Source organism: Schistocerca americana, chromosome 7 (genome assembly GCF_021461395.2).
Source record: "Schistocerca americana isolate TAMUIC-IGC-003095 chromosome 7, iqSchAmer2.1, whole genome shotgun sequence".
NCBI classification, from domain to species: domain Eukaryota; kingdom Metazoa; phylum Arthropoda; class Insecta; order Orthoptera; family Acrididae; genus Schistocerca; species Schistocerca americana.
Genome location: NC_060125.1, coordinates 159,590,069 through 159,611,882, shown reverse-complemented (window position 1 = coordinate 159,611,882; position 21,814 = coordinate 159,590,069). Strand labels below are relative to the sequence as shown.

The following is a 21,814-nucleotide window of genomic DNA, read 5'->3' as shown; positions in this document are numbered from 1 at the left end:
TCTTTGGGGAGAACCCCCATTCGGGGTGGATGGCACCATGGCAGATTAGCTGCAAATGAAGAGGATGAAGTTATCTGCCACTGGTGGCCATACGGCCCCAGCTGTCTCTAAGGAAGGTAGGTCCTCACTTAATTCAAAGAGATATGACCCTAAAATGACTGTACCCTTGCTACGCCACAGGAGGACTGTAAGGTTAAGTGGCAACCAGAGAAATACTCCCCCCCCCCTCCTCCACCAATACTTGATTTGCATAAGGACTGATGGTGATTCCTTCTTGGCCACAAAGACCTTATTCTTTGTGGAGAACATAGAAGACAAGTTTGGGGTCGTGGCATCACCTCTAAAATGAATAGTGGGTCAATTTTGATCAAAACAGTATCCCCTGCCCAGTCTCAGGCACTGCTCACTTGTAACAATTGAGTGCCATTCCAGTGACTGTCATTCCTCGAAGTAGTCGAAATGTGGTTCAGGGCATTGTTTTCCACAGACCTGCTCAATCTGATGATGAGCTGCACACCAACTTGGAGCAATCGGGTGTACACTTTGTCCTTCGTGCACATAAGGGGGCCAGAGGACAATAGGGTTGCTCCCGGTGCTTACTTATTGGCCTTAAAGGGCTAGCCATTGCCTGAAAAAGTCTAGGTGACGATATACTGATGTGATATGAAACTGTTTGTCCTCCCTGGCCCATGTCGTGCTTTAAGCTTTCAAAATTGAGATTGTTGCCTGTGGAAAGTACCATTCTTGCAGCTCGCCAGATTGCACTCTTTTTCCAGATAGAGAATAAAATACGAGAATATAAGGTTGAGGACAAACTAACTTATCATGATGCCAAGAAGAAGCACGAGCAGTTGCATGCAGCATGTATCACAGTGTCATGTGGTATGGCTATGACCCAGTACAACTTCTATAATGGGCCCTCAGGATCACTCGACCATGCTTGCCCCCCTGATAGTGATGGGCTGTCCTGTTGCTGCTTCCCCCCACACCTACTTTGGGGTCGTCGGCTTCCCACCCACCGGGGCATTGTTATCCACCTCCCAGCCAGAGACAAATCACCTTCCTCCTGCTTCTTTTGCCATTAAGGTGTCCCCCCAGAAAACTTCCTTCCAAGGTTTCTGTTGATCTACAACCGGAAACCAGCCAGTGGCCGAAAGAGCCACAGGCTGCTGGTAGCAGAGCTTCACGGTCATCATTATTACCTGAAAGTGATTCAGGTAAGCTCTTGCACTCGTCCGAATCCTTGAAGGAAAAGAATGATAAGTAGTAGTACTCCTAGGAGGAGAGCCCTGTCCCACCCCTCACCACCAGAAACCATCTGTTCCACTCTTGTGGCCAAGATGGAGATTCTGGTGGTCCCTGAGGCATCAGGTCACATCACACAATGAAACCCAGAACCTGTGTGCTTTGATGCCATGACCCATCAACCAGTGGCAGCAGGTGCCCATAGGGCACAACCTGCCTCTTTGGTCCCTTTATGGCCTCACAGTACACTGACAACATTATTCTCCAGTGGAATTGTAGTGGCTTTCTCCCGCCTCCTGGCTGAACTATGGCATTTCTTAAGCACTCCCCTGCCTTCTGCATTGCTCTTCAGGAGACTTGGTTTCCAGCAACACGCACCCTGCCGCTTTGTGGATAATGGGAATATTAAAAGAATCTTGCTAACTACAACAGGGTGTTGGGCAGAATTTGCACATTCTGGACATACTACATTGTGAACTCGATGCCTCTTTAATACACCTGTGGATGTTGTGTCTGTACGGGTAAGGGCATTTCAGGATATTACCATCTGCAGTGCTTACTTCTCTCCCAATACTGAAGAGTCTCAGAACGTATTGTTTGTATTGATTTCTCAGCTCTATCCACCTTTCTTAATCTTGGATGATCCCAATGCCCGTAATCCTTTGTGGGGTAGAACAGTGATCACTGGACGCCGTAATACCTCGAAAACTTAATCACACAACTTGACCTTTGCTTCTTGAGTACTGGTGTCACACATACTTCAGTGTGGCACACAGAACTTCCTTGACTATTGATCTTTCCAATTGCAGCCCTTATGCTGCCCCATCCATCCATGATGAGCTGTCTGGTAGTCACCACTTTTTGATCTTCATTCTCTCCCTCAGCGTCAATCCCCTGGATGCATGTCCAGATGGGCTCCCAAGAGTGTTGACGGGAGTGCCTTAGCCTCTACTGTTGCCCTTGGCATCCTGCCACACTTAGTGATGAGGCATTCCAGAATACAACTACAGCCATTATTTAGGCAGCTGATTTAGCGATCCCCTGTTCCTCGGACTGCCACAGCAGAAGATGGTACCTTGGTGGTCTTCAGAAATTGCAGAGGCCATTAGAAATCGTAGATAAGCTCTTCAGTGCCATAAACGGCAACCATCGATGGAGCACCTCATTGCCTCTAAGCGGCTCCGTGCCCAGGTCCACCACCTCATAAAATGAAGGGAGCAAGAATGCTGGAAACGTTAAGTTTCTACCATTGGACCACGTACCTCTCCTTCGTAGGTTTGGGTGAAGATTGGATGTGTCTATGAATACCAGACACCTGCAGGTGTATCTGGTATTACCTTGAATGGCGCCACCACCAAACATTTTGCTCTGCATTATGCTCGAGCCTCTGTCTTAGAATTATCAACCTGTCTTTCGTGTCCTAAATCAGCTGGTGTAGCGAAAGCAATTATCTTTCACTACACACCACCTGGAGCGTTATAATGCTGCATTCAGAGGGTGGGAATTAATCCGTGTCCTCACCCACTACCGTGATTCAGCCCTAGGGCCAGACGACATCCACAACCTAATAGTTGAGCAATCTCTGTGGTGAGAAAGCACCATCATCCCAGTACAGATACCAGGTAAGCACCCTCTAGAGATGGACAGTTACCATCCAATTAGTCTCACCAATGTTCTCTGTAAGTTGCTTAAACTGGCTGTTCCACTACTGATAAACTGTTTTATGTGAAGTCTGTCATTTTAACAGCTTTTGCCTGACATCAACACTGTGTAGCAGTGTTCTTCGACTTGCCTAAGGCATAGTGTGACATCACATGGCGATACCACATCCTCCCTATCGTACACGAGTAAGGTCTCCAGAGTCTGTTCCTGATTTTTATCCAGAACTTATTCTCTCATCGTATTTTTCAGATTAAAGTTGGTGCCTCCCTCAGTTCTCCCCACATACAAGATAATGGCGGTCCCGCAGGGCTCTGTATTGAGTGTCCCTCTCTTTCCAGCAGTCATCAGTGGTTTAACAGAAGCGGTGGGGTCCTTGTATCACCCTCCTTGTATGCTGACGACTCCTGCCTCTACTATTACTCCTCTTGTGTGGGTGTCACTGAACGTCAACTGCAAGGCACCTTATGAAAGGTGCAGTCATGGGTCCTCAGCCGTGGCCTTCGGTTTTCAGTGCCAAATCAATGTCGTACTGTTCACAACCTAGACAACCAACTACTTAATGTGGTGAAGACTTACTGCTTTTTAGGACTGGTATTTTGTGCTCAGTTGACATGGAGTCCCCATCTTCAGCAGAGGTGCTGGCTGCACCTTAATGCACCTCACTGAGTAACAATAGATGGGGTGCAGGTCGCACTACTCTTGTGCAGCTTTACAAAGCCCCGATACAATGTCGTCTTGATTATGGGAGTCTCGTGTATGGTATGGCATCGCCCTCAGCACTGCGGATACTGAATCCGATACACCACTGCAGGGTTCAATTTGCAACAGGAGCCTTTCGAACTACCTCTGTGAATAGGACTCGTGGAGGCTGGAGTTCATCCATTGCAGCTTGTCTATCATGCTACAAAGATTAGCAGCTCCCCTAAGCATCTTAACTAAAGTCTCCTCTTTCCAAATATGAAAATTCATCTCCTGCAACAGCTAGCCAGGTCAGGGATTAAGATTGCAATCTGCATCCGGTCCCTCCTCAGTTAACTCCAGTTTTTCCTCTACCACCTCTCCTCCGAGTCCACTCATGTATCCCTCCACGATGTGACTCTTGGCGCAGCTTTGTCTTGACCTATCGCAAGGTCTGAAAGACTGTGTTCATCCCAAGGCATTTCACCACCAATTTTTCTCCATCCTTGGCACATTACAGGGTCCAGACATTGTCTGTACTGAAGGTTCAGTGTTGCTGGTCACGAAGGCTTTGCTTATACTTATGTTGGACATCCCCCCCCATGAACCATGGACCTTGCCGTTGGTGGGGAGGCTTGCGTGCCTCAGCGATACAGATAGCCGTACCGTAGGTGCAACCACAACGGAGGGGTATCTGTTGAGAGGCCAGACAAACGTGTGGTTCCTGAAGAGGGGCAGCAGCCTTTTCAGTAGTTGCAAGGGCAACAGTCTGGATGATTGACTGATCTGGCCTTGTAACAATAACCAAAACGGCCTTGCTGTGCTGGTACTGCGAACGGCTGAAAGCAAGGGGAAACTACAGCCGTAATTTTTCCCGAGGGCATGCAGCTTTACTGTATGATTACATGATGATGGCGTCCTCTTGGGTAAAATATTCCGGAGGTAAAATAGTCCCCCATTCGGATCTCCGGGCGGGGACTACTCAAGAGGATGTCGTTATCAGGAGAAAGAAAACTGGCGTCCTACGGATCGGAGCGTGGAATGTCAGATCCCTTAATCGGGCAGGTAGGTTAGAAAATTTAAAAAGGGAAATGGATAGGTTGAAGTTAGATATAGTGGGAATTAGTGAAGTTCGGTGGGAGGAGGAACAAGACTTCTGGTCAGGTGACTACAGGGTTATAAACACAAAATCAAATAGGGGTAATGCAGGAGTAGGTTTAATAATGAATAGGAAAATAGGAATGCGGGTAAGCTACTACAAACAGCATAGTGAACGCATTATTGTGGCCAAGATAGATACGAAGCCCATGCCTACTACAGTAGTACAAGTTTATATGCCAACTAGCTCTGCAGATGACGAAGAAATTGAAGAAATGTATGATGAAATAAAAGAAATTATTCAGATTGTGAAGGGAGACGAAAATTTAATAGTCATGGGTGACTGGAATTCGAGTGTAGGAAAAGGGAGAGAAGGAAACATAGTAGGTAAATATGGATTGGGGGACAGAAATGAAAGAGGAAGCCGCCTGGTCGAATTTTGCACAGAGCACAACATAATCATAACTAACACTTGGTTTAAGAATCATGAAAGAAGGTTGTATACATGGAAGAACCCTGGAGATACTAAAAGGTTTCAGATAGATTATATAATGGTAAGACAGAGATTTAGGAACCAGGTTTTAAATTGTAAGACATTTCCAGGGGCAGATGTGGACTCTGACCACAATCTATTGGTTATGACCTGTAGATTAAAACTGAAGAAACTGCAAAAAGGTGGGAATTTAAGGAGATGGGACCTGGATAAACTAAAAGAACCAGAGGTTGTACAGAGATTCAGGGAGAGCATAAGGGAGCAATTGACAGGAATGGGGGAAATAAATACAGTAGAAGAAGAATGGGTAGCTTTGAGGGATGAAGTAGTGAAGACAGCAGAGGATCAAGTAGGTAAAAAGACGAGGGCTAGTAGAAATCCTTGGGTAACAGAAGAAATATTGAATTTAATTGATGAAAGGAGAAAATATAAAAATGCAGTAAGTGAAACAGGCAAAAAGGAATACAAACGTCTCAAAAATGAGATCGACAGGAAGTGCAAAATGGCTAAGCAGGGATGGCTAGAGGACAAATGTAAGGATGTAGAGGCTTATCTCACTAGGGGTAAGATAGATACCGCCTACAGGAAAATTAAAGAGACCTTTGGAGATAAGAGAACAACTTGTATGAATATCAAGAGCTCAGATGGAAACCCAGTTCTAAGCAAAGAAGGGAAAGCAGAAAGGTGGAAGGAGTATATAGAGGGTCTATACAAGGGCGATGTACTTGAGGACAATATTATGGAAATGGAAGAGGATGTAGATGAAGATGAAATGGGAGATATGATACTGCGTGAAGAGTCTGACAGAGCACTGAAAGACCTGAGTCGAAACAAGGCCCCCGGAGTAGACAATATTCCATTGGAACTACTGACGGCCGTGGGAGAGCCAGTCCTGACAAAACTCTACCATCTGGTGAGCAAGATGTATGAAACAGGCGAAATACCCTCAGACTTCAAGAAGAATATAATAATTCCAATCCCAAAGAAAGCAGGTGTTGACAGATGTGAAAATTACCGAACTATCAGCTTAATAAGTCACAGCTGCAAAATACTAACACGAATTCTTTACAGACGAATGGAAAAACTAGTAGAAGCCAACCTCGGGGAAGATCAGTTTGGATTCCGTAGAAACACTGGAACACGTGAGGCAATACTGACCTTACGACTTATCTTAGAAGAAAGATTAAGGAAAGGCAAACCTACGTTTCTAGCATTTGTAGACTTAGAGAAAGCTTTTGACAATGTTGACTGGAATACTCTCTTTCAAATTCTAAAGGTGGCAGGGGTAAAATACAGGGAGCGAAAGGCTATTTACAATTTGTACAGAAACCAGATGGCAGTTATAAGAGTCGAGGGACATGAAAGGGAAGCAGCGGTTGGGAAGGGAGTAAGACAGGGTTGTAGCCTCTCCCCGATGTTGTTCAATCTGTATATTGAGCAAGCAGTAAAGGAAACAAAAGAAAAATTCGGAGTAGGTATTAAAATTCATGGAGAAGAAATAAAAACTTTGAGGTTCGCCGATGACATTGTAATTCTGTCAGAGACAGCAAAGGACTTGCAAGAGCAGTTGAATGGAATGGACAGTGTCTTGAAAGGAGGATATGAGATGAACATCAACAAAAGCAAAACAAGGATAATGGAATGTAGTCTAATTAAGTCGGGTGATGCTGAGGGAATTAGATTAGGAAATGAGGCACTTAAAGTAGTAAAGGAGTTTTGCTATTTGGGGAGCAAAATAACTGATGATGGTCGAAGTAGAGAGGATATAAAATGTAGGCTGGCAATGGCAAGGAAAGCGTTTCTGAAGAAGAGAAATTTGTTAACATCCAGTATTGATTTAAGTGTCAGGAAGTCATTTCTGAAAGTATTCGTATGGAGTGTAGCCATGTATGGAAGTGAAACATGGACGATAAATAGTTTGGACAAGAAGAGAATAGAAGCTTTCGAAATGTGGTGCTACAGAAGAATGCTGAAGATTAGATGGGTAGATCACATAACTAATGAGGAAGTATTGAATAGGATTGGGGAGAAGAGAAGTTTGTGGCACAACTTGACCAGAAGAAGGGATCGGTTGGTAGGACATGTTCTGAGGCATCAAGGGATCACCAATTTAGTATTGGAGGGCAGCGTGGAGGGTAAAAATCGTAGAGGGAGACCAAGAGATGAATACACTAAGCAGATTCAGAAGGATGTAGGTTGCAGTAGGTACTGGGAGATGAAGAAGCTTGCACAGGATAGAGTAGCATGGAGAGCTGCATCAAACCAGTCTCAGGACTGAAGACCACAACAACAACAACAACATGTTGGACATACTGAATTGCTCTCCTGCCAGATACCTGTAGTGTTTCCACTGCAGGCTATGAATCTGTACAGGTCTCTCTCAAGGACTCTACTGTTCTTTGCTGGCTCTGCGTTGGCCATACTTGGCTGACTCATGCTGATTTCCTCTGTCGTGAGGACCCATGCCACTGCCATTGTGGTTCCCGTTTGATGATTTTCCACATATTGCTGAACTGTCCCTACCTAGCTCCCCTGCGACGGACTATTTAAATCTCCGTGACTCGCTACCCCTGGTGTTAGTAGATGATACCTCAGTGGCTTAGTTAGTTTTACATTTTATTCATGAAGTGGGCTTTTACCATTCTCTTTAAGGGAGGGCCACTTAACCTTATTGGTCCATTGAGGAGTTGAAAGAAACTCTGTTGCCTCCTTTGCCCAGACTGTGCTGCGGCTGTCAGGGCTTAGTGGTCCACCCCAGCCTTAGGCCTACCTGCTCTTTTACTTATCCTCTCCCCTTTTGCATGGTCTGTTAGACTTGTTCATCTTTTGTGTGTCTGTGCTTCTCTTGCCCTGTCCGTGTTGGTAGTCCTTCTAAGCAATTCCTGTGTGGTGTACCTCTGGTAAATTGTGGGGTCTGGGGGATGTATGTTCCCTCAATGCACTCTGCCTTCAGGCACTTCTGCTTCCTCTGTAGATGGGGCACTCTCCTGCCTCTCTTCCTATGTGTCCCTTTGTTCGTTTTTGTTCCTTATCTAGCCTTTGTTGGACCTTGGTGTTTCCTTCCCATGGGTTTTGTGCGGTAGGCCATCTCTGATGTACTATTATGTAGACCTGTATGAGGAATAAGGGACTGATCTCCCTGCCTCATGCCACCCTCTGCCTCTATCCATCTCACCCAACACAACCCCCACCACAACCAGTCCACCTGATGTAAAACAAAAGTGTTGACACTGTTAGTACAAACACCATGTAAGGTTGCAGATGTTTGCATGTGTGTATTTGGAGGAGAGGGGGGGGGGGGCGTTATATTGTTCTAGCTCATCAAAGGATACCTCTGAAAGCTAGCAAGTTTTCTTTATTTTCTGTGTGCCTATCAACAACAAAACAGTTCCGCTTTTTGGTGAGTGGCCTCCTTTAATCCAAAAATACTTACATTCTGCAAGAATTTTCCTTCAACATTTTTGTATAAATTGCTTTCAGTGTGCTACAGCAGGTACAAAGCCCTCGATAAGAAAATAATCTTCACCGGTTTACATGAAGTTACCACTATAAGGAATCATTTCATTCTGTCTTCTTTCACCACAGTTGTGACTAGCTAGTTTTCTTCTGCGAATGACAATTCTATAATTTTTAAGACATTCAGTAGTATTTTTAGCTTTTGGATAAGTTAAATTGTGTCCGTGTACTCCTCATTCATTTTTCTCACTTTCTCCTCAAAAAGCGAAAGTGGGCTCCTGAAACTTTTGCATTAACTCTTTCACATTCCTATCATTTCATCACGGCCAACTATTCTTTGTTAAAATTGTGTGTATCTGTGATGCTTTGATAATTCATATTTATTGTAGGTAAGATTTGGTGAATAAAAATGATAGAGATGTAACTTTACTTTACTGTTTCTCCATTGGATAGATGACATGATATTGTCTACATACATAATTTTTATTTGTTACACAGGGATGTACAGCATTGAACTCGTCAATGATAGCCTTTATGAGTGGAATATTAGACTGATGAGTGTTGATCCTGATTCACCACTGCATAATGATCTGGTTCTCTTGAAAGAAAAAGAAGGGAAAGACAGCATTCTACTCAATATGACTTTCAAGGTTTGTAAATACTGTTTCTTGTGTTTGATATATCAAGTGTTACTATATCTATTCCTTAGTATTTCCACAGTATTTTCTTACAGTCTTTGTGATGAATCTTTTGAGCACTTCAATAGGTAATTTCAATGACGGGTTCTTAAAGTTGAACACATGCCTAAATACCAGTGTGTATTTTGGAACTGTGTATGTTCCTGATGCTATTCATAAACACAGGCATGCTTCTTTGCAAACAAACTAATTACTCAGTTCGCTGTAGAATTGAGCCAAAACCGCTGGCCTGTGCTTTCCTTCGTGAGGCAAAATATCCGTACTGTACTGTCTGTAGTGAGACACAAAAATGTGACATTATCTTAGCTTTCAGAACTAATAGGTCTGTCAGAAACTGGAATAGGTTGGAGAAAGTTAAAAAGAAATGGCTGGTCACGCAGCTCTTTGTATCCACTCATCCTCACAACAAGTGGGTCCCTCTCATCCTGGTGTTTGAATGACCTATCCTTCATTTTTGACCTCCGCCCTCCCTCTCCCACACTCCTCTTTGAGGAAGGAACTATCAGTTCCAAAAGTTTGGACATTGTCATGTATTTTCATATGTGCCTGTTTGCAGTACTGATATTTTACCTCCAGAAGGTAAGTAAAAACCAATAATTTTCTCATATTTTTTTTTTCTAGAATGAGTGTTCATTTTGATATATTACCCAATTCATAATTTGCCATTTTTTAGGAGGCGTATCCTTTTGAACCACCATTTGTTCGTGTGGTGCACCCAGTTATTTCTGGAGGGTATGTCTTGGTGGGAGGTGCCATTTGCATGGAGTTACTGACAAAACAAGGTTGGAGTTCTGCATATACTGTGGAGGCTGTAATCATGCAGATCGCTGCAACGCTAGTCAAAGGAAAAGCCCGCATCCAATTTGGAGCCGCCAAGGTCTGTAACCAGGTACTGTATATGGAATTCCTACTAATAATTCTGCAGGTATTAAGGATTTTCTGCAGATGATATTAGGCAAAAATGGGTTTGTGGTGTGATATTTTTCAGTTTTTCAGAATCAGAGTTTATATTGTAGAACAAATTAAATATCTCTAAATTTCTAGCATAATGAGATGTTCTTGTGTTGTGCTGTATTTGTCTGGATAAAGACAGTAAATTGTTTATGGGAACGTTTCTTATCAGTGTTAATTTTATTAGATTTAACATCTGTTAGCATTTTTAGTCGATAAGGAACAGTTTCTTGATAATATAGAATATCGGGTGTGTTCTTGAAATATCCGTAGTAGTTTTACGGTTATGACAGTGTGCGTTGTGTTGCCTGCATACCTTCTGTTTGAGTACTCATCCTGTAGTGTGGTAATAGAAATAGGAACACACTTCCTTTGTGAACAAGTGTTTGTTTTATGTGCTGAAAAACAAGTGATCATTGCTTCCGAATTTCCATTTTAACTCTCGCTATGGCATAGTCAGGATGTACACTCCACGACAAAGTGAAATCCAGGAAAAACCCAGAAATTTTTTAGAATTACGGAAATTTTTCATTGTTTTAGTTTTCAGTTAAATTTTGTATTGTCTGGTAAGAACTGATACTCTAACAAAGAATTTTACTTTAGCTTTAATAATACTGCATCAGTAAAACATAAATGAGACCGTAACGCCAGAATGAAACTTTAGTTGCAAAGAAAATGTGCCATTTCCAGCAACAAAACACATTGCCCACACAAATGTCTGCCAATGGCAAATGTCTCAAAGGTTCGAGGACAAAGACTAGGCAATACTTCATAAAAATAAGCTGTCATCATGGCATCACAACTGTTTACATTTCTGAAAGGTCACAGGAAAATATTGTGAATGGTGCTTTGAGAAGCATTACTTTCAAAGCAAGATGAATTACATTAAGTTTGAGAATGTGCGTTGAATTTCTTAAATCTCAGAACATTTTACTCTCATTCAATACTTAATACTTTGAGAACCAACCACTTAGAAAAATTTTGGGCCCAGAAGACCAACCATTTATGCCATTATTAAAAATTTTACGGTCACATTTATGTTTGATAACTCTTTAAAGGGTAACACACACTAAAAAAGATCACGCTTCAAGATTACTTTCTCATATTTACTTTAGTTCTTTCATAGATTACAAATTATGCAATAACAATGGCAAAAAGTATAATTATCCTAAAAAAAGTGTGAGGCAAGTTCTTGGACAATTTCACTTGTAATTGGCTTTTCTGTAGAAAAGTCAAAGTGCTCGACAAAACGTGTTCGGCCAGGTAACACACAAAATGATTGGTGCACAGAAGTGAAATTTATAGTCTTGCTTGTAATTCATCTGCTGCAATTTAAGCTGTGCTCTTTGGATCTTGCGTAACCACATCAAAAAATTTTTGACAACCAGCATTATGTGTGGAAACTTAGCTTTTATTGTAGCTATACTGAATGCGTACTAATTTAAACCACTAACTTTTCCTATTTGTTTGCGCTACTTAACAGTGGTGTTGCTATTGGCTGACTATATCATGTGTCCTCTGCTCTTAGTATATGCTGTCACTGGTTGTCAATATCATGTGATGTGAGACATGATTGACTGACTGACATGAGTGCATCACACAGAGCAATCTCGATTTCATTGTTTTGGAAGCTACCATGCAGCACTTGGTGGAATTCATATTTATACTTTCATAGTATGAAAATATGCAGTGTGCTTGTTGCTATGCATCAAAGATCGTTCCAAAACATGTTGCTTCTTGCTGGCTTTCTCTTGCTAAAGTGCTGGGAAGTTATACGCTAGTGTGTAAAACTTTTACCATTCAAAGGATTGATAAGATTTACAACTTTGAGGGTCCCCCAAGGGCTCGCCACTCTTTGGTGAGTTCTTGCTTGGCTACCACATAGCCCCAGCCTTTGCAGCACCTTTTCCCATTCCCTGAGAAATATGCCTGGGATATTTTTTGAAATGTATTCTGAAGTCTTAATAGCCTGACATAAGAACAGTCCCTCCACTGCTCCTCCTCCTCCCCCCCCCCCCCCCCCCCCCCACTCCCCCCATCTCCTGTACTTCCTCCAGTTCTGCATTTTGAGGTTCCTCTTTCTTTCTTCTTCCTCCCTGCGCACTCCCAAAGGCTGGCCCACGTGTCAAGCGGGTGACTAAGTAACACATATTTCTTGATGCAATCATTTACCAACAGTCGTATGTATTATAGAAATTTATTTTATGAACTTCTTATATGCTACCAGTTTCAGCATTGCATTGGTGCCATCTTCAAGCCCCACACGTCATAGTCATAAAATTGCTGTACATGGAAGGAGTCATATAACGCAGACGACACAGTTTGTGTCGTCTGGCCACCAAGAGCAGTTGCATAGCGAGTTGATTCACGGATCCAGTTATACGGCTCCTTCCGTGTATAGCGATTTTATGACTATGATGTGTGGGGCATGAAGATGGCATCAATGTAACACCGAAACTGGTAGCATATAAGAAGTTCATAAAATAAATTTCTACAATACATATGGCTGTTGGTAAATTATTGCATCAAGAAATACATGTCAGCCATTGTCCCACAGTCCCTAATGGATTAACAAAGAGTAGCATGTAATTCCCAGCCCCAAGTCGAAAGGTGGGGTTCGCACGTGTCCCCTGGTACAGGCCAGGCCCAGGAAGGGGTGATAACCTGAGCTGTTACCTTCCCAATCAGCCAATTGGTCCCTCTGTCAAGAGTCTGGAAGGTGTGACATGAGGTGCAAACAATTACCTAAGGCATGTGAGTCCCCCTCTGGGAAGGGGGCACCAGTTGGAAGAGTGCCCCATTGGAGACGCTGCCAATCATGGAGAATTTTCTCGCTATGAGCCAGTCACCATCTCAACCTATGTCTAACAGTTTTGTGCTATGGTTAATGCAATTGCCGGTCCAGTGAAATCTTGCTCCCCAAGTCCAGTGTGATTAAACCTGGGCTTACAGCTCTATGTGAGGCTTTTGGAGAGAACAGAAACATTACTTCAGAGCTCAGGTGTCCAGAATATAGGCTGAGACCAATGTTGGAGGTCTTGGTGTTGTGTAGTGTGTTTTATTGTTGACCGAAGAAATTCTGTGGAGGTCAGATAGATTGTGATGAAGTGGTCTGAGAGCCTTGATGGCTTAAATGGAAGAGGGGTGGGTGATAGGGATGGATGATAGTCGTACACCCAAACAGGACTAGGTATGAGTACCTACTTTCCTACAAACTTGATCTGTGGTTGCTGGATGTGCTGCACATCATAACATCAATGCCTCAGATGTCTGTTGCAGTAAGTGTATTATTTTGATTCCCCACTTTCATCTGCTCTGTAATTTTCTGGTTCAAACATTTTCCAGCACACCACTATTCTCCTGATCCATCTGGCCTACACCTTTCTTTGTCCCATTCACCCTCTTACCTTCACTTTACCCTTTCCTCTTCTATCATTTTGGAACCCATTCATCTGTCCCAAAGTTACATTTCCATTCCCTCCATTCTTTCTTGCCCTCCCTCTGACGCCATGCCCTAATTTTCATGATTATTAAATGTATTAATGTTCATTTGTCCGAAGGAGAGCCACCTGTTTCTCCTCGTGTACCTTCAGTTATTTTGCTGCCTTCTTTTCTCTGCAGGCCGTACACTTTTTATGGCCAAGAATGCACATGCCCCCATTAACACTCCATGCTCTCTAAGCTGGAAGGGGGGGTGGGATGAGAGGGGGGGGGGGGGGGACTGCAATGCTCCACATGGCAATGTAGTCATGCAAGGAACATTGGATACCAGGTGACTTGGTTTCATGTTTCTCAACAAATCACAAACAAAAGAAAAGTATTGTGTTCAAAAAGAAACCAAACTTAGAAAATGGCGTGCCAACCATCAAAGGGAGTGCACTGCAGCTACTGAGTGAGTGCACGTAGTGGACAGTTAGACAAACTGCAACTTACTGCATTTTGCTCTGACCATTATTAAGCGAGCTTCATCCAAATGAAGTGAAGTGAGCATGTGCACAAGCTGCATGTCGAATCAGTGCCAAAGTGACAATTTGATATAGCTTTCAGTATACTGTGCGTGAAGTTTTGCTGCAAACATGGCAAAACTTTCACAGACATTACAATTGCGTAGCCAAGCATACCAAGAGAACTATATGACTAGCACACAGTGATAGTTATTTAAGCATTTTCATTAGGGCAGAGCGTCTGTCAGTGATGATTCCAAGCCTGAACTTCCTTCCAGATCAACAGGCAATGACCATGTTGAGAGAGTTCATACTGCGGTTCATGGAAATTTTCGTTGAACTGTTTGAGAAGTTGCTGATAAAGTGGATATCAACATAGTCATGAATTGTGAGAAAACTGGACTTGGATGTTGCATAATGACAGTGTGCCATCTCATTTACCACTGTGTGTCTGCAGCTGTCTATCAAAACATCACATTCCCATTGTGCCCTATCCACCATATTCTGCAGACGTAGCCCGAGCAGACTTTTTCCTGTTACCTAAACTTAAAACCATGTTGAAAGGACATTGTTCCCAAACTATAGAAGAGATTCAGTACAATGTGCCAAGAGACCTGTGTGCCATCCCCAAAAATACATTCCAAGAGGCTTTCTGAAAGTGGAAAGAAACTGTGAGAATGGTGTATTGCCAGTAGAGGATTGTGTTGAGAGAGACAACGCTTAACATGTTCAGTAATAAGCAATAAAGGTGATACAGCAAAAATTCAGTTTCTTTTTGAACACACCTTGATTTTCGTTATTATTCACTTATTTTTGTTGTGCTGAAGACATATAAAAATTTATATATGATACAAATTGTTGGCATTGGACAATTTGCAGATTTCTGTCACACAGGTTGCCACTTAATTGTGACGTATTTAGTTTCACAGTCGAAAAAAGCCTTTAGCACACACACATTTCTCGAAATGTACCACGTTTGCAGTCCCTTTATGTTGATTTGGTCTCACTTCCCTAGGAAGACAATGTGGAACTCCTGACAGTTTTAACAGAAAAGAATTTGTCTTTCAAATTGGAATTACATTGCAGATTGATCAGATTCATATAAATGTGCATTGGGCACCTCAACTGGAATGGCAAATGGCCTCAAAAACAGCTCAGAAACAGCTGTAAGAATCAGTGTCCTCATAAGTTTAGAAAACTATTTTTGTAATTCTTTCAGCACCACAGTGAATTCTTCAAAACTCGTGTTTCCTTTAACGCCAATGAGCTTAGACAAGTGGATCCCCCACCCCAAGGTCTCTCTTCCACAATGCAACATTCTTTTCAAATGCACCATGGCTAAATCATAAATGTTTCACATTTTGCAATGTCTTACTGTTGGCAGTGTACAGTGAAGTCCACTTAAAATGTGGGGGCTACAGTCTGTTCCATCGATATAATTTTCATTCCTGCTTTCCTATTTCCTTCAGAAATTTCATCAGTAGTGGGCGTTAATTTGAAAAATCATTCCAGTCATGTCCTTTTACTTAACCAGTGTGCTTCACAGTAATATATATTGTCTCCATACTGTTCATTCAATTCCATCAAATGCAAGTGACTTACAAAAATTTACTATTTGTACTACTAATTTCATCTTGTGCTCCATGCCTGCAAATTTGGCACAAAGTGCTTCTTGGTGTACAAAACAATGAATCCCATACTGATCTCCTGTTGAGCATTGTAATTTTTTGCTCTTTCATCATCAACTAAATCTTTGGTTTCTTTTTGTGTAGTGATGTAGTACCATTCTATAGGAAATTTGCAGTACCTGTTGTTTATGTTACTGTATAAAAGTATGAAGAATTCCTGCTACTCACCATCTATCAGAGGTGCTGAGTTGCAGATTGGCACAGTGAAGAGACTGTCAGAAAGTTAGCTTTTGGCCAACAAGGTCTTCATTGGAGATAGGCCTTGTTGGCCCAAAGCTCACTTTCTGACAGTCTTTTTATTGAGCATATCTGCTACTCAGGGTTTCTGCTACATGGTGAGTAGCAACCATCCTTTTCAACTATTGTTACATCACGTCCTGGAGTTTCCATTGTTGTGTTGAGAATTCTCATCATTAGCTTCTGTAAGATCCATTAGTTTTTAAAAGCTTTTGACGGTAAACCTCAAGACTGTCCCTGTTTCTGCAAACAGTCATTGGACCTTTAAACTTCCTTTGTAACACAAACAAATAGCAAAGAACAAACAGTGCTGGCATCACAATTCTGCCAAAGAAAATCATGTCAACTGAAAAAAGCTGCACCAAGTTATATCTTTTGAGTGTGTCATTATCTAGGAAAGTGATAATTTTTAGTAGTAAGACAAATTAGAGCCTGGTCAGTTTTTCAGTTACTAGCATTTTGTTGCACTAATTCAGGTTATTGAAGCAACATTGAGTTGTGAAAGCTTGAAATTTGTGTGTGTGTTTGTGCGTCTTTTATTGTGTCTATCTACCAGCACTTTCTCGTTTGGTAAGTCACAGCATCTTTGTTTTTTATAAAGATAATATAAAGTTTCATGAACATAAAAGGATGCATTGTTTTCCATGTGATTTTCCAAAACTTCAGCCTTTTTGTCAGCTGCCAACTTAAAGGTTGAATCTTCAATAATTACTTCAGTAAATTCAGAATAGTATTAACAGAAGCTGATACACAAGATAATGTAAAAACAGTTTTATTATGATGTGATATGACTGGAGTGTATGTAGAGGTAGTATCAGGGTTCTCTTTTGGTTCAGAATAATGCAGATAAAAGACATAAACTGTAGCATAATTTTTGCTGTTGCAGCAATTAGCTATGATTTAAGAACAAATTGAAAACATTTTATGCATTCTTATTTAGTAGTGAAACATTAGGATTTGATAAAGCTATTAGTGCCACACCAAAACAATCATATTTTGTGTCCAACTGTCCAACACACTTTATAATACATTTATTTCTTGTTTGCAGCAAAGTTAAATCCAACCTTTGTAAACAGCCTATGACTATTGTCAAAAAACGAATAAATTTGTTATGCACATTTCAGATGGCATAAACAAGCAAAAAGTGAATGGCAAGGATAATACTGGGCGTTTTTAAACCTGCTGTACCATGAAACAAACCAAAACAGTAAAATTCTGAACTATGATACATAGCAATTTTGTGAAAAGTATATTAGTTTAGGTCATATAAGACTGTGCTACAAATTAATGTGAAATATCTTTCAGACATATTTTGTAGGTATGTTACATGTTTCACTGTTCTGAATAAGCATTTATGTATGTTGATTAGCTAGCAGAATGCGACTCGCCAAATAATTGTGAGCTGGTCCAGATCCTATATACAAAACAGTGGCAGTTTGTGGTCACATGAATTGTTTGGTTCGTCCCATAGGGAGATAGCACCAAGGTATCGCTACGTATGCTATTCTATTTTATTAACCTTTGAGCGGGCGCGCCTGTGTATAAAGTGCACCAACTGCAAATAAAGTGGTTTTGTGTGGTTCCATTGTTGTTGCGAGCTTATACCTATTCCTTCATCATTGCTTCAGCTAACATGGTGATAAATTGAGTTATCATACGTCCAAGTGGGCAGCAGAGCTAGCTGCACAATCCCATGATGAGAGGCATTTGTGGGAGATAATTGGTAATCGAATAAGCGGTTGGCTGAGATACCGTGCTTTTTAATGCTTCGAGTGGGTCATTACTGTCATGGTAACACCTGTCAGTGGCAACAGAACACTGTAATGAAAGTTAATTCCATTATTGTTTAATAAAACAATTCTTTATTTCATGGTACATAAGTTTAAATTATCACTGTGTAATTAAACTAAGATTAAACTGTGATTTTGCTCACACATGTTTACCTAGGCAGCATAAAGACACCTGTTCTTTACATGTATACAAAGTGTGCCGTGTGCGTGCTCGTGTTATGGAAACAGATGCACCTGCTCTAGGGTTAAATATGAAGACTTAACTACTAGTGTCTTGAACTGGCATTCCCATCCCATATGTGTTAGATGATACAGATATGTGGCTAAAGGTGGAGGCCAGAGCATAAAAGGAAATCCTTACTGTCCTCAAATAAATGTGGCCAACAGGCATCACTATCTGCCAGCAGGAGAAAGTCACATCTTGTTACATTACATCAGTTATGAATAGATGAAAGTGGTCCACAGATTACATGGAAACAAAAGTTACTTCCAGCCATAATATTTCACTGCCAACTCGTTTGCATATCACAGTGCATGTGTCGAACTGATATTCTTGGTAAAGATGGAGTATTTTGCTTTCTGTGGTCATAGAATGTATTGGTTGGATTAGTAATGGTGCAGTGACTTAAATTATAGAGGTAAATTAAAAAAAAAAGTACTGTGAGCAGTGCTCCAGAACCCCTACCCCACATTGTACTCTGGTGTCAGTTTCATACAGGTTGACACATAATGATTGCCTTCTATGCAGAGCAAAAGGCGTCCACATTTGTGGATGATGTGATGTCACATGCCTTGATTACTAACTATTCCATGACTTTAGTGGACCATCTGAACCATTCATCTCAACGACATGGTGTTTGTTCATCCTTCTCTATCAAGCGAGGTGGCGCAGTGGTTAGCACATTGGACTCACGTTCAGGACGACGACCGTTCAAATCCGCGTCCAGCCAGCCTGATTTAGGTTTTTTGCGATTTCTCTAAATCTTTTCAGGCAAAGGCTGGCCGGTATGGTTCCTTTGAAAGGGCATGGCCGATTTCCTTCCCCAATCCTATGGGACCGATGACCTCGCTGTTTGGTCTCCTTCCACAAATCATCCAATCAACCAACCAACCAACTATCCTACCAACTATCCTTCTCTACTACATTCTACAACTGATATGTAGCATGGATTTGAGGTGATTGGAAAAAAAGAGACCATATGGCAAAAGTTGTCAACTTGGTGGAAAAAATAAGTACTGTATTTCCCCAATTATAAGACGAGATAAAATTACAAACATTAATACTACTTTTTAAGTAAAGGTAACATTCAAAACTGGAAATGTTGTCCTTCAGAAAACATTACATTATTCTGAACCCATATCAATATTTTATTTGATTATGAGAGACCGTAATGATTTACTAAGAGGGTTGCAAATGAGAAATTCAGTCATTGTTCGTGTATTAGAATACTGGGTAAAAACATTGTTAGCTTATCAGCTTTCAAACATGATGGTGACATTCAGATGGAACAAGAAGAAAAAAAATTAATCCAGAAGTAAATCATATTAAGCTGTAATTGTGTCACAAGAATAAATTACAGCGGCAAGACCCGTCACAGAAATAGTACCATCAGACATCAGTAGGTGGCAGGATGAGTGAGGTTCGAGAATTGGACTGAATTGTGATGGCGACCTTTTATTTATGTATTAATTGCCGTTGTTGTATATGACTTTCGCACTAGAAGATATTTCAGTCTGTGTTTCATAGTTTCTCAATCACAGTATTATGTAAGGGTCGGAGCTGTGATACCAGCTTGGCAAAGAACTAGCAGAGTGTGGGGAGGGGTATAGGAAGCGGGCAGCAAATTGTCATATTGCCAACAATGGCAACCTGTACTGCACACTTCCTATTTTTAGGAACACCTGCCTCGTTTAAACTGAATTTTGCCTGAATTCATTTGTAGTTGGAATTGACTTGACTTTAAAATTGGACAAATACTCAACAACAGTATCCATTTCTGCAGGAAATGGTAAATGTCTAGATAGGGGCCAGTAGCGCGCATCTGTGTTTCGTGCTGCAGTGTTGTCGATGCTCACCAGGACGTGATGGGAACAAAAGGGGGTGTGTCAGCTGCTTGTTCTGTGCTGTCAATGCGAGAGCAAAATCAAATATGCATTCAGATAAAAACAGCTGTATCATTCCATGTAGGCTTTCACGGCCGGCGTCTTTATCAGTAAACTCTTCCGGGCTAAGTTGCCGTGGTCGATCTGTAGAACTTCTTCTCCCTGACGTTTCGTTCTCAACTGCGGAGAACATCTTCCGAAGTGAGTCGACTCACTTCGGAAGATGTTCTCCGCAGTTGAGAACGAAACGTCAGGGAGAAGAAGTTCTACAGATCGACCACGGCAACTTAGCCCGGAAGAGTTTACTGATAAAAACAGCTGTGTTCTCAGGTCCCCTGGTAACCACAACCTCAGAAATTGCAACATATTCAGAAGAAACAGATAAGTATTTATGACAACAGAGATATAAATTTCACAGCTGTGCTTTTAGGATGATGATTATTAAAAATAGTGATACCACAGATGACAGGGTTAGTAAGCAAAAAATGTACAAAGAAGCTCTGCAAATTAATATAAACTATTTCATTTATTTTATTTCTTGTATTATCAGTATGTAGACAATCAATAAATAGTATAAATTTAGAGTAGGTAGAATGTTAACTTTTTGGGTAGTTACTTCATGTCAGAAGTAATTTCGTAATTTTGATTATTTAGAGTATGTTAAAAATAAATTTTTCTCAGGAAGCCTCTTGAAGGAAAAAAAAGGGGCTCATCTTATAATCATGGTCATCTTTACTCGGTAAATACATTACATTTAAATATGGGTTGCTGCAAGGTCTCCTCTTTGAGAGAGGATCGCCACCCCTGAGTAAAGCTTGTTGTCCCTGTCTACCCCTCACGTTGTTCAAAATACTGCCCCTATACTGAAAGTAGTTCATCATCACACACCCAAACAGATTCACTACCATAGTCAAATGTCACACCATTAAATGCTGATGGTACCCTTTTGAACAACAAGACTATGCCACAACTGACAATAAAGTTGCTGACTTGGTTAGTATGACACATTTCATGACAAACTCCCACAGTTGTTGCTGGTGTAGATGCTGTGACCATTTGTTCCATTAACAGTACAGGGTCGATAGATTTAAGTTTGGACAGGTCTTGTGCAGAAACATTGAAACACACAGAGCATGCTGACCACACATCCATATTGTATCATCCTCAGTTGTGCGAGTCCTTGTAACACCACTACAAAGTTGAAGATGCATGTGGAGATTTCAGATGATTGTCCTTTACTAGTGATCCAGTTCGACAAGTAATAAGAGCAGCCCTAATTTCTGAGGTAGAATATTATCAAAAAAGTCCTTTTGGAGTGTTGAGTACAGTTTGTAAATAAAAAATTTTCAGCTACATGGATTGCTCTGTGCTGGCTTTTAGCCTTCATTTCACTTTCTTTGGACGAGATCTCGTCTGTTTGTAAATGGTTGTTACGGCAGCTTCATTTGCTCTTGTCAGTAAGCTAAATGTAGAACATTTAAAACTCTTAATCTTTCTTCACATTAAAATATTCTAAATTGTACTTGCTGAATATTTCCTTGTATGTCAGAAGAAAACACTGGCTTTGAATTTTCCATCACATTTGTCTTTATAGTCATTGTGTGTTACCGTAACATCCAGGATAAGATTGATACGTGTTCTTGATTACTTCTGTACAGTAGTGCATCTTGACAAAGGGATAACTCAAGATATGCTTCCCTATCGAAGATTAGTCCAATGCATTACCACTGCACTACATTGCTTGGTGTTTTGCAACGAGTGACACAAATAA

At 41.3% G+C, this 21,814-nt stretch overlaps 1 protein-coding gene across 3 annotated transcripts in view; it reads left to right on the top strand.

Moving 5' to 3' along the window:
- Positions 1 to 21,814, top strand: part of LOC124621948 (ubiquitin-conjugating enzyme E2 Q2) — a 71,962-nt gene that overhangs the window by 31,735 nt on the left and 18,413 nt on the right. Inside the window, exons 5-7 of one of the 3 annotated variants that reach the window (XR_006980590.1) lie at positions 9,131 to 9,282; positions 10,004 to 10,219; positions 17,520 to 17,636. Coding sequence is in view for 2 of the 3 variants with exons in the window: in XM_047147463.1 (XP_047003419.1) it covers positions 9,131 to 9,282; positions 10,004 to 10,219 (368 nt within the window). In the remaining variant the exon portion in view is untranslated. The remainder of the gene's footprint in view (positions 1 to 9,130; positions 9,283 to 10,003; positions 10,220 to 17,519; positions 17,637 to 21,814) is intronic. The other 2 variants (XM_047147464.1, XM_047147463.1) reach the window with 2 other exon arrangements.